General features: G+C 42.8%; 1 protein-coding gene across 1 annotated transcript in view; it reads left to right on the top strand.

The window, feature by feature from the left end:
• STMN2 (stathmin 2) overlaps window positions 1–20,428 on the top strand; it is a 31,862-nt gene extending 11,434 nt beyond the window's left edge. Inside the window, exons 2-5 of the mRNA XM_081014038.1 lie at window positions 11,559–11,654; window positions 11,893–12,065; window positions 17,095–17,286; window positions 18,864–20,428. Coding sequence (XP_080870164.1) covers window positions 11,559–11,654; window positions 11,893–12,065; window positions 17,095–17,286; window positions 18,864–18,923 — 521 coding nt within the window. The 3' untranslated portion in view covers window positions 18,924–20,428. The remainder of the gene's footprint in view (window positions 1–11,558; window positions 11,655–11,892; window positions 12,066–17,094; window positions 17,287–18,863) is intronic.
• Window positions 20,429–23,122: the final 2,694 nt, after the last annotated feature.

The raw sequence follows: 23,122 nt of genomic DNA, 5'->3' as shown, positions 1-23,122 counted from the left end.
ATACCAATTTACATCAGAAGTACACCTAACTTTTAGCATTGTGGGTTATATCCAGAGTTACCTTCCAAGAACAGAAAGACTTTGTCCATTTCCAGAAAGGACCTAAATCCAGTGGAGACCAGTAATGTAGCAGCAAAGTTTAAAATGCAGGGTCACTTCTTGATAAGTCACAGCCATGTCTCATCAGAACCACGCCCCCTCACGGCCATGCCCCTTTTAAGATTATACAATAAACTTTAAATTCTACAATAATAATAATTAGGGGTGCATCTCAGAGATCAATGCTGGGATCTCCATGTGTTGCCTTTCAGCTAGATCTGCTATTTTATGCACGCATACGTGGACAAATAATTTGGAGTGCTCCAGTACCTTATTTTGGACTGACTTTAGCCGCGTTTTCATTGAAGTTCCATTGTACATAATAGCATTTGCACACCATTCTCTTGAAACCAAAGCATCCTGTGTTTTCAATGTTCCTAAATGCTTAGTTTGGGGGCATGCAGAAAAACTCCTCCTTGGTGTTGTTCCCACTTGCCTCCTATAGAGTGATCCTAGGAGCCAATCCTCTGGCTGACCCATCTCCTTTCACTCTGATTAGCTCCAATCAGTAGCTTTTAAATACCTCACATTTCATGATGAATGGACAGCTCTTGGACATTGGAGACAGGGTCTCCGCTGGGACCCTGCTGCAAATATAGTAATGGGTCTTTGACTCACCGACCCCTCATGATCCTGGACCACTACACCTCTTGTGGAAACTCCACCTGAAACAAGGGGGAGGAAGTGATTTTGGCTGACTCATCCATCTCCCTCTAGCCAGCTTCCACATGGTTCCAGAAGGGCTCCTCCAATCCACTGAAACAGATATTTAGGGGCCGCAGGAGGGAACAATCCACAAAAAATCAACTTCCCACCACTTCTTAACATGGGAGCAAATGAGACCTCAGGACTGAGTCCAGTAATAATATATAATAAGATTGTTGGTAATAGTTCAATCTCATGTTGACTAGACAGACTGACTAGTTAGCAGTACGTATTTTGGAGACAGTTTTATATTCACAAGGAATCAGCAAATTTCCTGTTTTCACTGCTTAAATTTTAAAATATGTGATTTCCAAAGGAATGTTTTGAATGGATTCATCAGTTTTGAATTGCATCAGAATTTTAAGTGGTTTGGTATTGTTAGTACCTATTGGTTGTTTTGTTTTTGGAAGCTATCAAATAGAAAAAGCTGCCAACTCTCTAATACTAAATTCATTGCATTCTATTCAGCAGCATTGAGTACTGTCAAAAACTATTCCATGGCAACTAGCAACTACTGCCAGGTGCTAGATATCATTGCATATTACTAAACCATAGACTTGTGTTTTTAAAACTATTGTACACCAGTTCCAAGATACTAAATATAATTGTGTGTCATCCATCAAGTACTCTCAAAAGCTAAATTAAGCCTACACAGCTTGGGATCGCTCCCTCCAAGCTAAATGCAGCCCTATAGCCCACCAGGGATTTGATCAACCCCCAGGTTCTGCTGCCTGCTTGGGAGTGTAAAAACACTGGGGTGGGGGTGGTGCTAAGCAACTGTCGAGCAGGCATATATTACATGGCAGGTGGGCTCCATTCAGTTTGCCTGGCCTCAAAATTGCACGCAGACTGTATTTTTACTATTTCCCATCAGCTATCAAATACCAGCAGGAGCTTGATAACACCTCTTTTGCAAATCTTGTAGGAGCAATTGAAGTTTTCTATACCTCTGGGGAGACAGCATATCTAGATGGGTCACAAATTGTGTTGTCCTGATTTAGGAGCTCTTGCGTAGAATTTAGTCAACATATTTTCTGTCTTGGGGCACTATTTTTAGGGAGTACTTAGGCTTTATTAAGCTGTTTTGGCACAGGCTGGAGAAAGGATGTGGAAAGTTTTTCAGCCAAGGTTGCATTTCCTTTGGCTAACTTCCTGGGAGGGTACCACATGCTAGTGGGATGCGGAGCCCAAGGCAAAAGTAAGCGGGTCACCGAATGTGAATTTTACCTTCGCACAATAGGCTGGTTTCCACCCATGCATGCACACATCTTTATCCTCCATCCAGGCAGGTAAAAGGCCTTATCAGATTTCAAGGACACATTCCAGTCAGGCAACTTGAGCAGAAGGTGCAGCAGGGCTGGTCGTGGGGAATTGTGGGCTGGGAAGGGCAGTCAGAGAGGCTTGGCCACCCAGCCTGAGGTACCCAGTCTCTGGGTTATAGTAAAGTAAGTTGAAGTATTAATTAACTCCAAATTGTGGCAAACTTCATGTGTGAATTCCTTTGTGATCCTTTGAATGGACATCTACCACCCTGGCTCTATTCAGAATTAGTTCAGTATTTATTAACATTCTCTGCAAATTCTTAGAAAGTCCTTTAATTCATACAGCTGACAAATGCAAGTTAGTGCTTCTTTGAGAAGCCACTGCCAAGCAGTGTAGACTCAGGCCCCAAATATCTGAAAGACCACCTCCTTCTCTAAAGACCCTCTTGGGTGCTGAGATTCCCAGATGAGGCCCTTTTGGTAGCTCCTCCACCCTCAGAGGTTTGGGGGGGTGGCCTGGGAATGGGCATTCTCTGTGGTGGCCCCTAAGTTGTGGAATTCCCTCCCCACAGAACTGAGTCTGGCACCTTCATTATACAGCTTCCAGAGAATGCTGAAAACACACCTCTTTCCCCTGGTTTTTGACTCCTGGGGTATATATTTTTAGGACCCATCTTATTTTTTGTGGTTGTAAGTTGTTTAAAACTTTTTTTAATACTGTGTTTTAATGTTGTAACATAAGCTCTGGGGACATTACAATCTAGATAAATTTGTACAGTGATGACCTACTTAATTATGGGCACTGGTGATGTCTTTACCTCAAGCCAGTTTAAGAGTCTTTCCCTCTCTTCAGTGAACCCTGGGGGCTCTAGTCCTAAGGCAGGAACTAGGAATCGCTAACAGAGAATTATGAGCATCTTCACTAAACTACAATACCTAGGATTCTTTGAGAAAAGCCATGGAGACAGTTAAAGGGATAAGCTTGCAGTGTAAAAATGCCAGCTGTATTCCATGCTGATTGTCATCAAGATAACATATGCAAATTCATGCTGATATGCCAGCAAGAGACTCAGCAAGAGGGTCTCAGCAAACAGTTGCTTTCATGCATTGCATTTGTTTGCTTCTAATTGATTCACTTGCAGTTGTTTTGTAATTGTATATGTTCTACGTTTCTATGTACCGTATTTACCAATTTCTGATTAAAATGTAGCACACATTTGAAGTCAGCCTACCACAGGCTACAGTTAACATATCATAGCCTTAGGAGAACAGCACCCATGCTTCTCTGTTTAAATAACAGATGAGATGCTTAGTGTTAATAAGATGTAAATCACTTGCCTAGTCTGCAGCCAACACTTTTACATACAATTCTATCCCGTGTATCTTCAAGAAATTCAGGTATCGGTCGGTACCTGAGAGTGAAAAAAGGCATTGACAAGAATGAACTTCTTTGAGAACTATGGATGCTTCTTCCAATTAGCACAGGGTAGTACCTATCGTCACAACAACTCTACAATGTAGATTAGGCTGACAGGGTAACTGGACAAATGTAACCAAGTGAAAGCTTCCCAAGCAAGGTAGTCAGTTTCCAGACTTGTGGAGCAGCCACCAAACAAGGCTCCTCTGTGCTCCCTTGTGTTGTTGTGGACTTGGACTTGTTGCATAAAGAACTTGTCTGAGGTCTGAGACTACAAGTATCAACTATCTTCTCCAGTCTCTTGGACAGCTTTCATCCTGACATTTAGAAATGGATAATGAACAACAGTTTGCTTCCAATATTCTCAAAATAGCCTAAGAAGAGTGCCTAGTCCAGTATTTTGGTTTCCAGAAATTTGCAACCAGAATGCCTCAGGGGATTATGAAAATAAAGGCCATCAACTCAGTATCCTTCCCCTGTTGTTCATTCCCACCATCAGAGGTTGACCACCTTTTGAAATTTCTGCTGCTTTTCAATCCTTGGTTGCTGCATAGTTGCCTTGCTGATTTAAGAAGCAGCTTGAGTCCTTTGCTAGCATTCACTTCAGTCACAGAAGGACAACCATGCAAGGAAGGGAAGAGGCAGCCCTGCAAGCTCTGCCCCACTTATGCTGCATCACATCTGCATTGAAGGACATTCTTCCAAAGTGAGGAGGCTCTTCCTCTTGTGGAAATTCCCTGCATGACTTAGAATCCTGTTTTAATCTCACTATGAATCCAAGTCACACCTATAACTCCATAGGCAGAGGAAGCTCCTGATTTCAGAAGAATGACTTTCAAGGGAAGGTCATGTGCTGGAGAACATGACATAGGATAAACCCTGCAGCTGGATCAGACCAAGGACCCATCTAGCTCAACACTCACTTCTCACAGTGGCCAACCAGATGCCATTGGAGAGCCCATAAGCAGAACCTGAGCTCAAGAACACTCACCTCCCCACCTTCAATCTTCAGCAACTGATACTTAAGAACCATGCTATTTCTGCCAGCATAGGGAGCAAGAAGGCTTGCCAAATGCATGATTTATTTATATATTTTATTTGTGAATCATTTCCCATGAGGCATCTTGAAGCAATTTGCAATATCATTGTAAAGCAATTTACAAGATAATTATGTATTTGCCAACAGGATTCCTTGCCGGCCCTGCACCATAAGGTCCCAGGGCAGGTTATAAAAATACAATATTCATTGCATAAGTGAATTGAATGCCTGAACAGGCTTTTGGTGCCCCCAGGGGCAAGGACAGCTCAGAATTACAGTCGTTTTAGCTTTTTTTGCTCTTTAGGTGGCTTGACTGAAATGTAAGTAAATTCATTGTTTAAAGGATGCTTGCACACATTTGATCCCCCCTCCCTTTTTTAAAATTGATATCTATCTGGATGTAAATGCTAGGCAGCAGAGTCACATCCACTCTCAGTCACATCAAAAGCCAGTGCAAGAGCCCTTGCTTTCCTCTGGTGGAAAATAAAAGGCACAATTAAAATTTCATTTTGCATTAGTGTTTGCATTCGCTCAGCAAAACCGACACATTAACTCATGTTTGAGAAGCGAACATAACAATAATGAGACTAGGAATGGATTCTCTGTAGCTTGTTCAAACAGAACTGCAGGAATGAAGATACTGTAAAATGGCAATTTCAAGCCTTCAGGGATATTATTACCTTTTGGCATCGGTAAGCAAGCAATATTATTATTACCTTAATATATACCTCAGGATCAAATCCTATAAGTGCAGCACAAATAATTCAACTTGGCAAGGGGTCAACATGGAAATGACAGAATGGCATATCAATCAGATCTCTATCCAGTGGTTTTTTTAGGCATCCAAAAGAAGTACAATGCCCATATACCTGTGCTTATTTTTTGCAACCTTATAAGCATCATAAATCCAGTCCCTTAACTATTCATTGTTAAGCACCCACCTGATCACTATGGCTTCTTTGGTCATTGTTTTCTCAACGGACACATACAAATTTCTGTTTTGAAGATTCATGCTGAGCAGTGCAAGAGAGCCATGGTGCAAGGATAAATTTCTGGCAGTGGTGATGATCCTCTGTCTGGCCCATGGACCAAATTAGGCTAGCCAGGCCTCCCTATTTGGCCTGCAAGACCATTTTGGCCAAGCCACACCCACATGCTTGACATGGGGCGTATAAAGATGTGGCTCATCTGAAAAAGGGCTTTGCAAGCACCACAAATCATCTGATTGTCAGTGCCTGCAAAGCACCATTCCACTTCCCCACACAATTTGATTTCAAACCACACAAGCAAATGAAAACTGGTCACCTGGTTTCACTGTGATGTCAAGTCACTGACAGATGGGCAGCTCCACTCAGCTGCCAAACTGGGCCCATGTGAGGTGGGGGAGTTAAGAGTCTAGCCTGTTGGCCAGATCCAGCTTCCCACCCCTAGCCTATGAAGAGTATTTGGAGTCCTGATGATAGCTATGTTTAGGTTGTCCAGCTAGCTGGGAGGTAACCAAACAGTCAGGGTGTTTGGGCAGATGGACCTTGCAGCAAAGATATGTGCAGATTAGCATGTTGCTCAACAACTCGGCAGGAGCCTAAAGAGAGTTTATATGCTGTGGCACACTCCTTGCTTCAACTTAATGGAAATGATAGACTACTAGTTGACTTCAGGCAGTACATCTTCACACAGTGCATAGTTAAACTATGGAACTCACTCTCACAGGAAGCAGTGATTGATGACAACCAACTTAGATGGCTTTAAGACTGGTATGACAGATGACACCTGTAGCATCAATTTCAGTTCTCCCAGATTCTCATATTCTCAAACGCCAGCTCCTTCGGCCTGAAAAGCAAGATGAACTCCGCACCCCATAGTCGCCTTTGACTGGACTTAACCATCCAGGGGGCCTTTACATTTTACCTATTTCCAGTCAGCTCTGCACATTTCTGCAGCAATCAGCATTAAAAAAAATCAATCCTTTTTGTATGCAGCTTTGACTAATATACATATTTTGCAAGTGGTTTTCCCTAATGTAGTGCATACTATAAGAATGCTTTGCATTTCCACAACAGTCTGCAGCATGTAGATTGGTTGTGAGCCAGAATAATAATTCTTAGATTTATGTGAATCCACCTATAATAGAGAAAGTCAGTTGATTTTTAGCTCTCATGTTGGCTCTGGAGCCCAATCTACACTATACATTTAAAGCAGTATCATACCACTTTAAACAATCATGGCTTCCCCACCAAAAATCCTAGGCACTGTAGTTTGTTAAGAGTGTAGAGATCTGTTAGGAGAGCCCTATTTCCCTCACAGAGCTACAGCTCCCAGAGTGGTTTTACAATTAATCTCTCTTCCCTTCTTAAAGTACTATGATACTGCTTTAAATGTATTGTACAGATGGGTCCCCATTACATTTTTCTTTATCCCTGCTTTCTATGGTCAAAAGTATGGAAGACAAGTAGTGACTGAAGTGAAATATCCACCCTTGAATTGCTGGGAAATAGTCACTCACATGTCTCTGGTACTCCGCTTTCGTTCTTCTACATGGCAGAAAATTAACCTTGAGAAGAATGGCTATTCCATGTAGCCCTCTACTCCACAGTCTACTATATGTGCTAATTCCACATACCATTCTTTGAGATTACCTGTGGTCCCAGGGTTAATGACTTGCCTTTGGATCATAGAATCGTAGAAGAGTTGGAAGGGACCCTGGAGACCACAGTGACATGACGGTTCAAACCCCACTTCTGTTATTAACTTATTATGCACCCATGAGCAAGTTGTGTCAAAAGGCCTAAAGCTGCAATCCGCAACACTTTCCTGAAAGCAAGACCCATTGAACTCCATGGGAACTGACTTCTTAGTATAAAAATGCATGGCCAGTTTCCTACTTGCGTTGTTGGATGAATTGTGGCCTACTTCACGGTGTCGATCAGGGGTGGGGAACTGAAGGGCTGGATTTGAACAAGGCCAACCCTCCAAGAGTCCAATTCCCATAGTGGCAGGACCCAAGGTAGAAGTGGGTTTGGCTGAAGTAAACGGTGCTGAAGACAAAGAGAGAATAACAATAAAAGAAGAAATGAAATGAAAAATTTAAATCACATCTCTGAAAGAAATTAGAGGGTCGCTAGCAACCAGGAAGTCTACTGACATCTACTGGAAGGAAATCAAGTCTCAGAAGAAGAAGAAAAGAATATAGGAGTACAGGTTTGATACACCAAGTTAGTCCATTCCCCTGCCAAAAGCCGCAGGGACATGGGTGGAGGAAAGGCCCCAAAACCAAACAGCACCTCAATTTCGTCCGGATTCAAGGTGCTAAATGAACTGTCAAGCCCCAGATGCAATCAGGAGCACACTGCATGAGCCGTGGGATGTTCCCTAATGCTCTAAGTGCAGGTGACAATAGGTGATGCTGGATGATTGACAGTTCTGGGCAGGCTGGAGGGTTTCCACTGCTGGTGCAGACAAAATAACATACATGTTAACTCAGTTGTTAATGACTGTTAACAAAAGGGGGAAAACACAGTGCTTAACATCACTTCCCTTTGTGACCATTGCCTATTACTATTTTTTACAGTAGTTGTATTTTAACTGTCAGTCGAAGCAGTCTTAGCAATCTAACCAAATAGTAGATATGGCAATGTTTTAAAAACTAGGGGAGGAAATATGAGGCTAATGCCTAGTTCTAGGATTTCTATTAATGTAATTTTTCTATAACCATTTATTCATTGTGGTTGATCAGAAGCGTGAAACTCCACATTGCATATCACAAAGGGAACCAAATTAAGAAAGCTGCCCAGCAAATCTGTGTCAGTTTGACACTGAAAGAACAATGCAGGCTTTACGCCGGCAGCACACTTAATACAAACCCAAAAGGCACGCGGCATATCTGAATCGTTTAACCTTCAGAATTCGAGAAACTGCTTTTGCCAATGGAATGACCGAGGGATCAATGTAAATGCAGTTATGATGCACTAAAGGAAATACGACCCTTGCGTGGCCTGCATTTCATGCTCCATCTAATTTGAACCTCCTGCCTCTGCCTCTCGTGGCATCTCTCCCAAAGCAGAAAATGAAATTGGATTCAGGGTCAGGAACTCAAATGCATCCTGAAAGCCTGCCTAAGCAGCAAAAGGCTCTGCAACAGACAGCAAGGTGGGGCTGAGCCAGATTATGGTTTCCCCTTTGAGCCCACTCACCACAAAGGAATCAGCTATGCCTGTATCTGTGTCAGCAGGTTCCAGGAACCCTCTTGGTTGAGAGATTTTGTGAGTGATCTGTGAGTTTGTTTGGGCCCTGGGTGAGAGATGGGAGGCTGAGAGGTGCTGGGCGTGCCGGAATAAGGATTTTTATATCCATATTTATTCATTCATCATTTGTATTAATGGTTTTATTGTGCTTTTTTGTAACGTGCTGCTGTTTTGTTTCCTGTACACTGCTTAGATATATTTTATGAATTAAGTGGTACAGATGTCTAAATAAAATACATAAATAAGGCGGCCAAAGGGCGTTTTGTCTTTTGTCTCTAAATCATCCCTCCAGTGGTCTGCACTTTGTACCCTTCCTTAGATGTCTGTGCTTCCTGAAAACCCCATGACGTCCTCAGCTGGGCTTTCTAGGAAGCTCAGAAAGATTGGGAGGCTGCCTACTCCTTGCCTGACAGCTGTTTGACATTTTCCTTTTAAAGAAATCTGCATGGAAAGACTTGGCTAAAAATTACAAGGAAGAAATTCCCTTAAAAATGAAATTGGTGAGTGCACAGTCACAGGTGCTCAGAAGACAGCTTCCCCATGTTCCAGTTAAAGCTCTGAATGAACCTCTCCCATGTGGCTCTGAGTGGTGATGTTTTATATGAAATGGAGAGACAATGTACAGTATTGTGAAACAAAACAATGAAGCATAGAAGGGCCTGCTCACTCTGCTTTTATGATCACAGAATCTGCAGCAATATGCAAATTATGCTTTTCTTCCCTCCCTACATTCAAGTTGATCAGGTCATAGATGATGATAGATAGATAGATAGATAGATAGATAGATAGATAGATAGGATAAAATTTGTGCACAGGTATCCACAGTGTTTATTTTTACTGGGCCATCTGCAGGCATAGCAGTGTATGTCCATACATCCATCTCTGTAGGAAAAAATTAATCTGTAACCTCACTGAAAACATTTCAATTCTATTTTATAATCTCAGATCCAAACTATGTTAAATATGTAGCTTGACATTGCATGATTCTTTTTTAAATTTTAAATAGCAGCTGCTGGGAAGGGAGTTGAGCAAGATTGGACTGCAGTGAGTGAAACAAGCCAACTTCAAACAATAGGTTATAAAGTTGGCTTGTTTCAACAATCCATAGTTCATATTAGCTGCAGTTTAGAAGCAAAGGTCTCTGAGTTTCTGAGTTTTGCCATTCTAATGGAGAGAAAAGGAAGGGGTATGCAGAATCAAGGGTTACCACTGCCATAATAAACCGTAGTTTCTTGTGACATGCAAATGCAGCCACAGTACAGTTTCGCTGTGAGACTCTTCCAAAGTTACCTCCTACTGAGATTTCTCTGATGGGATTGTTTACATCCCATTCAGCTGCTACTTAGTTTTTAAAAGAACCACACAAAACCAGACTATACACCTGCAGTTTGGCCCCCAGACCGTATGAAATAATAATAATAATTGTGAAATAATAATAATAATAATACATTCAAAATCAAACAAGACCATCTCAACTGTTAGCTAACATTTCTATTTAGATCTACGGTGTATGTTTTATGCAGCATTATTTAAATGAAGTGCATTGTTATTCAGTTCATTCCTCAGATGTTTTGCATGCCACTCACAGTTTACTATATTTTACTCAAAGCCCTAGATTCAAAGAACTATGGACTTTGGACCTGCATTCAGACTCCCCGTGTCATTTTGCAGAGCTCTTTTGACACTGACAGGAGTTTGTGACATTGCAGTGAGGTAGGGGATTGATGAGAATGCCACTCAAAGAGGGGGGGGGGGGAATACTGAAAGTAGGTTTTGGAATCCCAGCCAAAGTATATCCTATTTGCCATCCTGCTGAGAAACATGCAGGTTAGATGTTGATGTACTTGCTACATATATGAGACAAAGAGTTCAAGGCTAGAAGTAACCTCTTGTCTTTGTGAGTTTTCTTCACATTCACATAAGCTGGACCTTGTAGGGGAGGTCTCAGTACTTGAATAGTTGGCACTGTGGCGCTGGATCCTGGCTTCATAAATGCAGATTGGCATACATTATATGTTCCAATGTTTCTCCCCTCTCCACAGCAGAGAACTGGCCAATAAGAGCCATCAGAAACACCTGTGCATAGATGCCAACTCCATACGGCTGAAGTGTCTTCAGACCACCCACCCCCAAAGTCTATTGGGGCTGAGCACCCCCCACCCCCATCTTGAAGGGCTGGGCTTCATGGTGGTGGGCCTAACCAGGCCTCATTGCAGCAGCAGGCCTCACTAGTCCTCACATCACATATCACATATTTGCATGACAGCACACTGTGCATCATGTGTGTGACATCACACACGCATAACAGTTCCTCCCCCCCCCCCCCCATGTTGGGCGGAACTCAGTTTCTGGACCTATGTGAGAGCCTTGGGGAAGGAGAGGCTGAAGCAAGACTTAAATCCTCAGTGCCCTTGGTATAGAGACTTTATTCTTTCACTTCTCATTGGAAATAAACAGTTATCAGTCTTTAACTGCCCATAAGTGAAAGACGATCCCTGATGGGTGAGGAAAAAAGGCAGAAACTGCAGCCTTAGTCATATTTACTGCTACTGGCATGATGAGTGTGTGTGTGTATGTATGAGAAAGATCAAAGATTCTTCAATGCATAAGAAATTATTTTAAAAAGCCACCATTTATGAGAAATCTTTCACCTTCTTAGATATTTTTACAAAGTTTTAGTTGAGCAATTCATTTTGCAGCTCTACTAGCAACACTAATTGCCATTTAAATTAAACATTCTGTAAGACAGGAATCCGGAGAGGTGAAACAGATTAATACAGTCTCTTTCATTTCAGCCTACAAGGAAAAGATGAAGGAGCTGTCGATGCTTTCTTTGATCTGCTCCTGTTTTTACCCTGAACCTCGAAACCTGAACATATACACATATGATGGTAAGTAACTTTCAGTGGATATTCTTTGGTTTAGCAAAGGATTCCTTGGGCTGCCTTTTATAAGGGGTGCTACCCCACCCTTATATTGTGTGTGTGTGTGTGTGTGTGTGTGTGTGTGTGTGTGTATTCTAATGTCTGTGGCAGCCCAAGAAGCCATCTGCATTATCTGTTGCCATTGCTCTTTTATCACAATAGTAGCACAATAGTGGGTTGAAATGTTTTAACTTTTCCTTTACAGACATGGAAGTGAAACAGATCAACAAGCGTGCCTCTGGCCAAGCTTTTGAGCTGATCCTGAAGCCACCTTCTCCAGTCTCAGAAGCACCACGGACTTTAGCCTCTCCAAAGAAGAAAGATCTGTCCCTTGGAGAGATCCAGAAAAAGCTGGAAGCTGCAGAGGAGAGGAGAAAGGTATCTAGCCACTTACTTCACAGTCAAAACATGTAACTGGGAGGAGGAGAAGGGATCCATTCAAGTTAATCTACTTGCAATCCATGTTATTATTGGCACACAAAAATGGTGAAGGAGCACTTGCAAGTTATACATTGCAAAAATGTTGTTGTTGTTGTTGTTCTCCTCCTCCTCCTCCTCCTCCTTCTCCTCCTCCTCCTCCTTCTCCTTCTCCTCCTCCTCCTCCTCCTTCTTCTTCTTCTCCTCCTCCTCCTTCTCCTCCTTCTTCTTCTCCTCCTCCTTCTCCTCCTTCTTCTTCTCCTCCTCCTTCTTCTCCTCTTCCTTCTTCTTCTTCTCCTTCTCCTCCTTCTCCTCCTCCTCCTTCTTCTCCTTCTCCTCCTCCTTCTCCTTCTCCTTCTCCTTCTCCTTCTCCTCCTCCTCTTCCTCCTCCTCCTCCTTCTCCTTCTCCTTATAGTACATTCCAAATAGGAAAGTACCTTATACTGAGTCAGAACATTGTTCTATTTATGCTGCTTCTAAGTGGCTTTCCAGAGTTTCTGGCAAGGGTCTCCCTCGGCCCTACCTGGAGATGCTGGGAATTGAAACTGTGAGGAAAGATGCAATTCTTCATTGCTTTCCTTAACACACAGTGCTCCATGTTGAATCAATGAGCTGCTTCGTTTGCAGAAATCTATGGTCTGTGTCTGAAAGCAGATGGAACTGTCACTTAAGAATAACCAAGCATATGACTGTTTCAGTGCTGAGCGGACATGGCTCAGTGGTACATGCTTTGCATGTAAAGTATCCCAGGTTCAAAACCCAGCATCTTCCAGGTTGGGCTAGGAGAAGACCCCACCCTAAAATCCCAGGCAATACTGAGCTAGATGGACCATAATCTGATTTAGCATGACTGCTTGCTGAGAACATTTCCAGTTGTTGCAGCATGAAAAGGGGCCTGAGCTGATGCTAACATTAAGTTCTACTATGGCACATTCATTTCTGCAAACAGGCATCTTAACCCCTCTGGATTTCTGTAACCTAGTTAAGATATGTTCTTCAAAGGTACAAGCTCTCTTAAAAGTCTTGTGACACTTTTAAGACTAGCAGATTTATTGTGGCATAAGCTTTTTGTAGACCAGAGCCCACAGCGTCAGAAAACATATGGTAAATCTATTTGTGTCCAAGACTCCCATGGGATTCCTAGTTGTTTTGAGTTCTTACACTGTCCCCCAAAGGCAGGAGTGGGAAACAACACTTCAAAATGAAGTTAGACACATAGGAGAGCTAATATTGTGTATGTGTGTGTACTATTGCTGTTACTGCTACTACTATGCTTTAAACAATTTAAATGTCGCCTAACTGCAATAGTCTCTAAGTGGTATACAGGAAATACAATTCAGAAATTTCAGGTAAAAATCAGTCCCTACACGTTGAAGAAATCGGTAGATCACTTGCTTTTTCACACATCCCAATCTTGTACCTAGTTTCTCATTCACATTCCTCCCCACTCAGATCAATAGCACTCACCTGTGTACAATTGGTATCAAGTTTACACCTGAAGACTACAGGCTTGCCAGCAGGTTACACTGAGCACAGGTGCAAGCCGTCTCCACACAAGTACAAATGGTTGTTTGGAAGAATATGCGCTTGTTGATTTGGACGGCTCCACTGTTGTGTACACAGACTGCACACTCAAAACTATACAAGTGAATAACTGTACAAGTGTACAGCTCAACTTTTTGTGTATACATATTGTTCACTTGTTTAATGTAGTGTGTGAACTCCCTGTCATGATACCCATAAATTATTTCAGATGTCATGATAACCATGGCTTATTTCCCCTGCCATTTCCACCTCTGTCATAATTAGCTACAGTTTAGCTTGTCATCTAAACCCTGAATAGAAGCTGTGGTGGTGCTATGTGGTTGGCTGTATCATTATTAGCACCAGTGCCTGTAGTAGTATTTATATTATTTCACATCCACCCCTCTCATTTTCAAGAACCACAAATGAAATCCATCCAAATATATGCTCCCCAATGCACTAAAAAAATGTATCTGAATATCAGTGGAAGACAGAATTCATGTCATAGCATCTATTGCCCAGTCCTTCCCCAACTGAGTATCCTAAAAAAATTTGGATAGCTGTGGCTGATGGGAGTTATAGTCCAAAAAATCTGGAGGGGATCATATTTGGGGAAAGTTTCTATAATCACTGGACTTAAAATACTTTGCTTTTAAAACCTTGGAAGCTGGTTTAACAGCTAAGATTGAGTTGTACAGTAGGATCTTCCTTAGCCAGAACATTAATATGAAAATTATATTCCAAAGGGATTCATATTCTTAGTAGCTTTTGGATTATGGTGCAGAAATTACATGTGATCCTATTAATGGATTTGCATTTGTGTGAAAGGTAATTGGGAAGCCCCTGCTGTTTAACATTCCATAGAATTGGGGATAATGTTCACCCTTTTAAGCATTCATGCTGTCAGCTGCTCAGTGGCCATCTTTTGCTTGTTAATATCGCTCACCATAACGACTATATGCAAAAGAAGCTTCCACCTAATCATCAGCAAAATCTTCTCTGTTACAGCAGGCAATGCCATCCGATTTCCTTTTCTAGTCTGTGAATGCGGAAGCTAAATAAACCTTTATTTTGAACCTTTATTTTAAAACAAGCCAGTGGGAAGGGGAGGTGTATGCCTCCTCCTTTGCTTCTTACCTTAAATATACTAGAAGACTGTTCATGATCTCCTTTTCTGGTAGGTTCAGAGTTCTCAATACAAAACAAGCATTTTTTGCCCATAACCCGCTCTCTCAAAGTTTGTGTTTAATCTTAGAATTTATTGATCTCAGACAGAGAATACAAACTTGCCCCACTATATAGGTACATGCATAGCTATGCTCAGATTCTTTTTGACTGTGGGGAAGAATACTTTGGGACTAGTTTAGGAGGCTCATTCCTGACTCTGCAATTGATCTGCCTGGCCCAAGCCACTAGTAAATTCAACAGTGTGGTGCATTAGCTCAGTCATGTGAGCAGCTCAGATCTTTCTGAGATCTTCTGAAGTGAAAATTGGCCCCTCGCAGTCGGAAACCCATATTAAATCATTAATACAAGCAAGATAACACACACACACACACCAGTCTTAAAAACCACTAGGCATGCAGTAGCTGATGGAAATCACTGCACATATTAGTTCTCTCCTCATGGTGAGCTGACTGTATTCATTTCCCATACCATGTGCAGGATTTTATTGTTTTCCTGCCATATTTAATGAGCAAACTAGACAAGACAGCAGGAGATATAAAACTGGAGCTGGTAAGTGAGAGTAAATGCAATTATCATGGAGCGGGGAGATACAGTAGCTGTATGCTTCCCCTGAAGGGCAAATAACAGCTCTAGGGAGGATGTGAATTGTAATAAGTGCATGAGGGAAAGGGTTAACTCTTCTCCCTCCAGTGCCATATTCCCATTTTCTTTCTCCTTTTGAAAAACTGTAGGGGATTTAATCATGGACTTCTCACTGCCTTATATCACTGGAGCCCAATTCACATTTGGAGTAGTTAATGGTGGTGCGTGGGGTGTGTGTGTGTAAATACACAACTGAAGTGGTGTGTACACCAGGTGTGAGGAACCTTTGGCTCGCCAGATGTTGCTGAACTACACTTCCCATCAGTCCCAGCAAATGTGGCCAATAATCAGGGCGGATGGGAATTGTAGTCCAGCGATTTCTGAGGAACCAAAGGTTCCCCATACCTGTTGTATGTAATGGGTAACATGTAGACAGCCATTCAATGTACATGCAATTTCAACCAGATGTCATCATCTGACACCAGTTCACAGGTTGTGTGAATCATCCCCCAGCTGACAGTAAAGGCCAGCTTCAGGACGCAAAATAACCTTGAGAATTTGGGTCATCCCTGTATGCTACCTTTAAATATTTAATCAATATGTAGATGAATAAAGTTAAATATGGCAAGTGTCTAAGAGAGATTTTTAAATGCAGATAGTTTTGTCCACCTGTTCAAAACAATCCAAACAGTAAAGTAATAATACCTGTATTAAGGAGGAAAGCCAACAGTTAACTTCAATGGGGAAGGGATGGCCATTGGCTTTTTGCTTAACAACATGCAGCAGAAAGAAGAGTCTTATAAAACTCAAAAGCTAGCTCTCTGTTTCTGTAACTTTTAGTGGGCGGTAATCAAGACAGTATGCTACCGCTAAAGTATCCAAGGGTTATAAACACATTCCAGCTCTTTAGTTAAGAAAAATTACTTTCAGTAACTCCTTGGGTTTGAAGCCAGATTAAACAACAAAACATTTGGGGCATGGTGAAATCGTGAATTCCGTAGGATATGGAGGAAATGTGAACTTCTGAGACAATTTGCAATCAAGTAAACAAATATACTGTGAAATACATAACTTGAGTGAAATACAAAATGCACAGGCTGTGATCTAGCAGTGGCTCCCACCAGAGGAAGCCATTTCTGTTGATTTCTCTGCCTTCTGACAGCTCCCATTGCCCCTTCCCAAAATAATGTACTCCAGAGGGTAGGTGAACCCACTGAAACGATATAAGATGTGGTGCTAGACTGCAGAATGAAGGGGGAGTTGGTGCATCAGAAGCATAACTCCCAATCAAAATGTAGTTTTTAAAGCAGCCCATAAAATTTGCCTACAATCCCATTGAAAAACAAAAATAGAATGGCAGAATATTTGGAGGAGGTTCTGTTAGTAAGAGTGCTGCTCAGGGATTCATGTTTGTCAGATGCTCTCAAAAATTATCAGATATTTTTATTGGCATTTCAGACCAGAGGTGGGAGACCTCTGACCACACACCATTGGACTACAACTCCCATAATCCCTTATTATCCATGCCAGCTGTGGTTGATGGGAGTTTGAGTCCAACAGTGTCTGGGAGGCCACACAGCTTCACCATCCTTGCTTTAGACAAACTGAAGTTCACATATTATCCTTCCAACCTTGGCTGAATGCTTTTCAAACAGACTATCCCCTTGGATCCCTTTCTTTCCCCTGCCTTTCACAGTCCCAGGAGGCTGTGGTGCTGAAACAACTGGCGGAAAAGAGAGAACATGAACGAGAAGTCCTTCAGAAGGCTTTGGAGGAGAACAACAACTTCAGCAAAATGGCAGAGGAAAAACTGATACTGAAAATGGAACAGATCAAAGAAAACCGTGAAGCTAACTTAGCTGCTCTTATTGAACGCCTCCAGGAGAAGGTAACCAGGCTGAGATTATTTTAGGAGGGGGGAAGTGGTCACCGGTATTTTGATATGCATGATGGGCATTGTAGTCCAAAACATCTAGACTGAATTCATGTGACAGTTTACTCCATTTCCCCAGTGTTTCCCTAACTATTCATTTCTGCATTGTATTTGAATGTTCACATGACGTAAAAGGCATTTCTGGAAAACTAAGGGAATATAGTGCATGCTTAGTGCTGGTTTCCATGTTATTTGATTCCAGAAAAAATCCATTTGCAGCCCCCTAAACCCAGAAAATCAGGGGAGTAAAGTGATGTAATTTGAGGTAGTATGCCAGCATACAGTTCTTTCCTGCTGTTTTCATGGGGGAATCATGCAGGAATAGAAGATGTATGTGCAAAAAGAGCAGGGTAGCATTTGTTGTCATGTCAAACCACACCCACTGGTGTGAATAAAATTTAGCACAACATGCCAGTTTTATCACTTAAAAAGCCATAGTTTCATAATGCATCAGGTACTGCAGTGCAAAAGGAATGTCAGAAAATGGGGCAGAAGTGCAGAGTATTATAATTAGAAAAACTAAACCAAGATGCCTTATGTCTTAATGCAGCCTGGAGGGCACCAGGTTGGGAAAGGCTGCCAAGGTGCTAAAGGCGAAGAGGGAAACAGCCAAAGAAAGCTGTGCAGGCATGGGGGAAATGCCCTCTGCTTTCCCCAGAAGGTGTAGGAAAGGGACCAAAGGCAGCAGACATGCTTTCAGCTGATTTCCTGCCTCAGCCTAAAGGTGACTTTTGATGTCCCAGAGATGTCATAACTTTCTTTCAGATGGATTCAGAGATAAGTGTGCAAAGATGGCATGTGGTGTGGAAGCACAATCATGTCTGCTTACCTCCCACCCTCTCAGGTGTGCCTAGCCTGACTCTAATGCAGGGCACCCAGCTCCCACCAGGCAGCATGACCAATAATGAGGATGGGAGTCCAACAACTTCTGAAGGTGGCATCAGTATGGAGAAGGCTCCTCTAGACCAACTACCTGTCCACACACTGGGCATCATATTTGGTAGTGTCTATACCCACTTAAGTACCATTTATGTTGACCCATGTTAATGACTCCAGAAATTCCATGTGGAAGTTCATTGAACCTGGAATTTCTGGGACCACATGTGACTCTGCTCCCTACCAAGCACAGCTGCTTCACACTTAAAGGGTGGCCCAAACCCTCTTTCTGTCTCCATTCTCCAGTTCCTTCTAATCCAAAGAGGAATGGAAAGGACAATTAGTTATCCTAGCCAAGGAACATGGGTTATATTCTGCCTCAGAGGTGGGGAACCAGTGGGCCTCCAGACTACTGTTCCACATCATCTCTGATCATTGCCAATGTTGGCTGTTGTTGATGGAAAATGGATTTGAACAACATCTGAAGGACTACCACAGGTTCCCTGTCTGTTTTACCTAGTTTAAAATGCTTCTAATATCCTTGCTTACTTTGCAGTACATGAAACCAAATAATGGTTGTCTTCTAAAATTCTTTCTGGAGAAGGAAGGTGGAGGTTAAATGTTTCCTGTTTTTATTTTTATTTTCTTCCTCTTAGGAGAGGCATGCTGCAGAGGTCCGCAGAAACAAGGAGCTCCAGGTGGAACTGTCTGGCTGAGCCCAGCAGTGGAGAGGGTGGGATAAGTCCCCACCCCTCCTCAAACTCCCCTGCCTATATTATTACAGATCATGAGATATTAGTATGGGAAATGTATGACACGGTTTAAAAGAAGAAGAAGAAGAATCAAGAACTCAATAGAAAACAAAACAAAAAAATAAAACAATGCAGTTTTTGCAGAATGATTTGCTTGATGTTTAAAAATAAAACTTGGATCTTATTTTGTAAATACTTACATTTTTGTTAAAAAATACAAGTATTGCATTATGCAAGTTATTTCATAATCTTTACATGTCCTGTAACAGGCTTTTGATGTTGTCTATTTCCATTTGGTTGAATTTGTTAGATCTGTTCCTATGAAGTTCCCTGCAGCAACCTCCATGCATTCCAAGTGAACATCTAAGTCAGTGGAAGGTCTATGGTGCTAGAGTCTAGCCATTGCTTAATTACCTAGAAAGGTTTGCGATCAATACACTTCCTTAAAACAATAAGCAAATTACAGGCATTGGGACTTGACAGAGCAGTCCTGAAACACCCCCCTGAATCATTAAGCAGTCATGTTTTAATTACAGCCTCAGTGCTCCACTAAACAACAACAAAATTGCAGTGCACCACACATCTCTTGTTACATCTCTACACAGAAGTCAGACCCCATCAAATTCAATGGGACTTAGCACCCATTGGAGAAGGTAAGAAAAGGCTGCAGGCATAAGACACTTACAAAGGAGTAAGCGCCACTGAACACAGTGAGACTTACTTCTGAGTAAACAACCACAGCATTGTGCTGCAAATTAGTATTCACAGGAACAATTTCTTCTACCTTTTGAAGAAAAATGCTTCTGTTTTTCAAAGGCAAGTGTCATTGACAAGGAGGCAAGCAGAAGCAAGTTTTGACTTTTTTAAAAATAGGCATTACATGCAGCTGAGAATGACCAATCATATATCTGGCCAAAAGAAGCTTATGGGTTTTGGGGAAGCTGGATTTAAAAATAACTCAAAATCTGCCTCTTCACCAATGAAGAAATTATTTAACTTGAGTCGAGAAGCTTTTAAGTGTAGATTCTGTGACCTGTTCTATTTATCTTAGGCCACAGTCCTGCCCACCATTCCTAAAATCAGTGGGGCAACCAGGTGCGCTTTTGTGGGAAGGATCCAAGCCTTAATCTAATCTGTTTCATTACGGTACAAGATTCTCTGTAGGACATTTTTCATCCAGACTCAACAAGCTTAATCCTGCTGACTTCTCCTCTCCTGCCTAGTTTTAAAAAGATACCAAGAATGACAAGGGCTGAAGCAGCAGGAGCGACTAGGAGCCAGGATGCTTGAGCCAGGTGTGGCATCACCCACCTGCTTTCCCCATAGAGCTGCCAGTTTGAAGTTGTCCCTCTCCCTCCTGGGAATTGCTGCCTGCATAGTCTACTCTTCATTTGTGCTATTTTTCCTGTATGTCATTGTGAGCAAGCTGTGATTAATAAAGAATTGGGGTTCTGTGAACTGAAAAAGGACTGGTCTGTTGACTCGCTCATTCCCTTCTCCCAGCGTGAAAAGTGTCGGTCCATATAAGCTAAGTGTGTGGAATGGGAAAATTTCTGTTTCATTTGTCCATTTGTTTCACTTCATATCCCCAAGCATTTTGACTTGCCTTTGTTCATTGGTTGTGATTGTTTCTGTGTGGCATTTTCCAACCAACGGGCATTTCCCATCCAAATGGCACTGGGCATCAGACCACCCAAATTTCAGATTGGGTAAAGAGTCCCCGTTTTATAGGCGATGAAAGACTGGCGGAGGAAGGCGGGTGCGGGGGTGTGTGATGCGCACCAGGTGTCAGCTGTGAGGGCAAGTGACATCTCCATGCCACCCACCCACCCCTGCTCGCACGGGCGGTGCCCCCGGACGCTCGCTGCATGGACGGCAGGCTACTAGGGACAATGCTGCGGCAGGTGGCTAGCGACACCCCTCACAATGCTCGCCACGCAGGTGGCGGGCAGCTAAGGATGCTCACTGTTTGGGCGGCTAGCCCCGCCATCTCTCCGGGGGCCAGGGCAGGTAGCTCCGCCCCTGGATGAAAGAAGATATACAACCTTATGACCTTTCCATTTCATTAATGGAAGCACCTGCTGCATTTCTTCGGCTTACAATGTGGGTGACCATTGGCATGATTTTGAAGACATTATGGCACTCGCCAATGGGAGTGGCACCTATGGGTGCATATGCACCTGCAGAGACCTTCCCTTGGACTCACAGTTTCTCCTCCCTCCCTCCTTCCCTCCTTCCCTCCTTCCCTCCCTCCCTCCCTCCCTCCCAAAATAAGGCTCGAAATGAGCATTCTCTTATAATCTGAGGTTGTGGTTGCTTGCAGCTCACAATAGCTTCTCCAGTTCACAAATGTGCCCAAAAAGGTTGGTGGCCCCTTCTCCAGGGCATCGCACTACATGTATGTGTGAATGAATGAATTTTCCTTTGGCAGATCCCCATTCATTTTTAACGTAACAATGAACAAACAAAGGGAGGGGGCGTGCTTCATACTGATATTTATTCATTTAAAATTGAGCATGCAGTCCTAGTCAAAACCAAGAGGTTCCTATAAGAGAACCAGTGGAAGTTTCTGAATCACTTCTACAGCACCACGAGACTAATGCTTCCATTTAATCGTCTTATATTTGAAGTAGAGGCGTATATAGTTCAGTGGTAGGCCACATAACTTTGCATGCAGAAAATTCTGTGAAGTGCTGGGAAAGACTCGTTTGAAGACCTGGAAACTGCCAGTCACAATCTGAGCTAGATGGTCCAGTGGTATGACTTAGCACAAGGCAGCTTCCTGTGTTCCTATATTTTCAGTCAGTACTTTGTTAGCTGTTTTTGGATCACATCTAGTGTAACGAAGCAATGCACACATACCTGTCAATTACCTGGAAAAAGTGGGACATCCTGCCCCACCCCACTCCAACCCCCCCCCCCAATGCCATTTGGGGCACCTTACTCTCATGTGATTTCGGGCCAAGGTCTTGCCCCGAAAAGTGCTTTTTCCAGGTCCACAATCTCACATGGGTCGCATGATTCACACGGGATTTCAGACTCAGAAGATGGTGTCCCGGATTTGGGCCGTGTCATATTAGAGAGTATGTACATGTACACATGCACACAAGAGGTGAGAGGGAGAGCTGAGTGAGGGGAAACCATATATTGAACTCTAGCCTCCGATCTAGCTATAGCTGGAAGCAAATATTCAGACAACAATTGGGGACTGTGAATGTGGGTAGATATTCCCATTAGCATCAAAAGATGCATCTGTCTGGGTCAACAGCAGAGAGCAGGGGCAGCCAGGTACACTTGCCCCAGGCCTCAGAGGGCTAAGCTGGCTGGGGGGCCCCAACAGGGAACAGCTGTTTTTTTGTTGGAGTTTTATAATTGTATTCTAACATGACTCCCAACTCAGACCCCAGACAAGCTCTGCATGGGCCTGGTCAACAGAGGTTAGATAAGCATCATGATAACAGATCAGAAGCACATTTCCACAGGCAACACCACACAGCACTGTGCCATACTTTCAGAATCTAGTCTCAGGCTGAGTTCTCAGAAATCCTATGCCTGGATTGTGCCTCTTCAAAACTGGAAAGGGATCTTGCATGAGCGAATGTTCCTCCATCCAAAACCAAAAACCCAAACTTAGAAAATTAGCAGGTTGCAAAAGACTCCAGCCACCACCCTTCCAAGATGGCGAATTTGCAACTCAGTAACCTCATCACATGATCAAAGGTTACATTCAACTCAGAGCAGAGAACAATCATTAACCCATTTAGGAGCTTAGAGTCCCATAGTATGCCACTGTGGGGAAAAACCATGTTAATCCGTCAGCAATAAGACATAGGCATTTTCCATTTCTGTGTGAATTAAACAATTATGCTTAACATTATGCACATTCAAGTCATGCACAACCACGCATACACGTGGCGCTGGAAACCTGGAAGCGGGGGAGAGACCTGAAGAGCAACAACAAAGCCTCGCTGTGCCTCCGGCATGTGAGGAGACCCTTCCTAGAGGCCAAAGGGGACGTCTCCTTTGGGCTCCAAGTACAGGCTCCCCATGCGCTGAAGGCACTCCCCACTTAAGTGCATTTCATTTATGTGAGCAGGGGGCCAGAACATAACTCCCAAGTAAGTGAGGAGTCACCTGTATTTCAGAAATGCAAACAAAGAAAC

Source organism: Podarcis pityusensis (genome assembly GCF_964106645.2).
Source record: "Podarcis pityusensis genome assembly, chromosome: 7".
Lineage (NCBI taxonomy): Eukaryota > Metazoa > Chordata > Lepidosauria > Squamata > Lacertidae > Podarcis > Podarcis pityusensis.
This window is presented reverse-complemented; position numbering and strand designations above follow the sequence as displayed.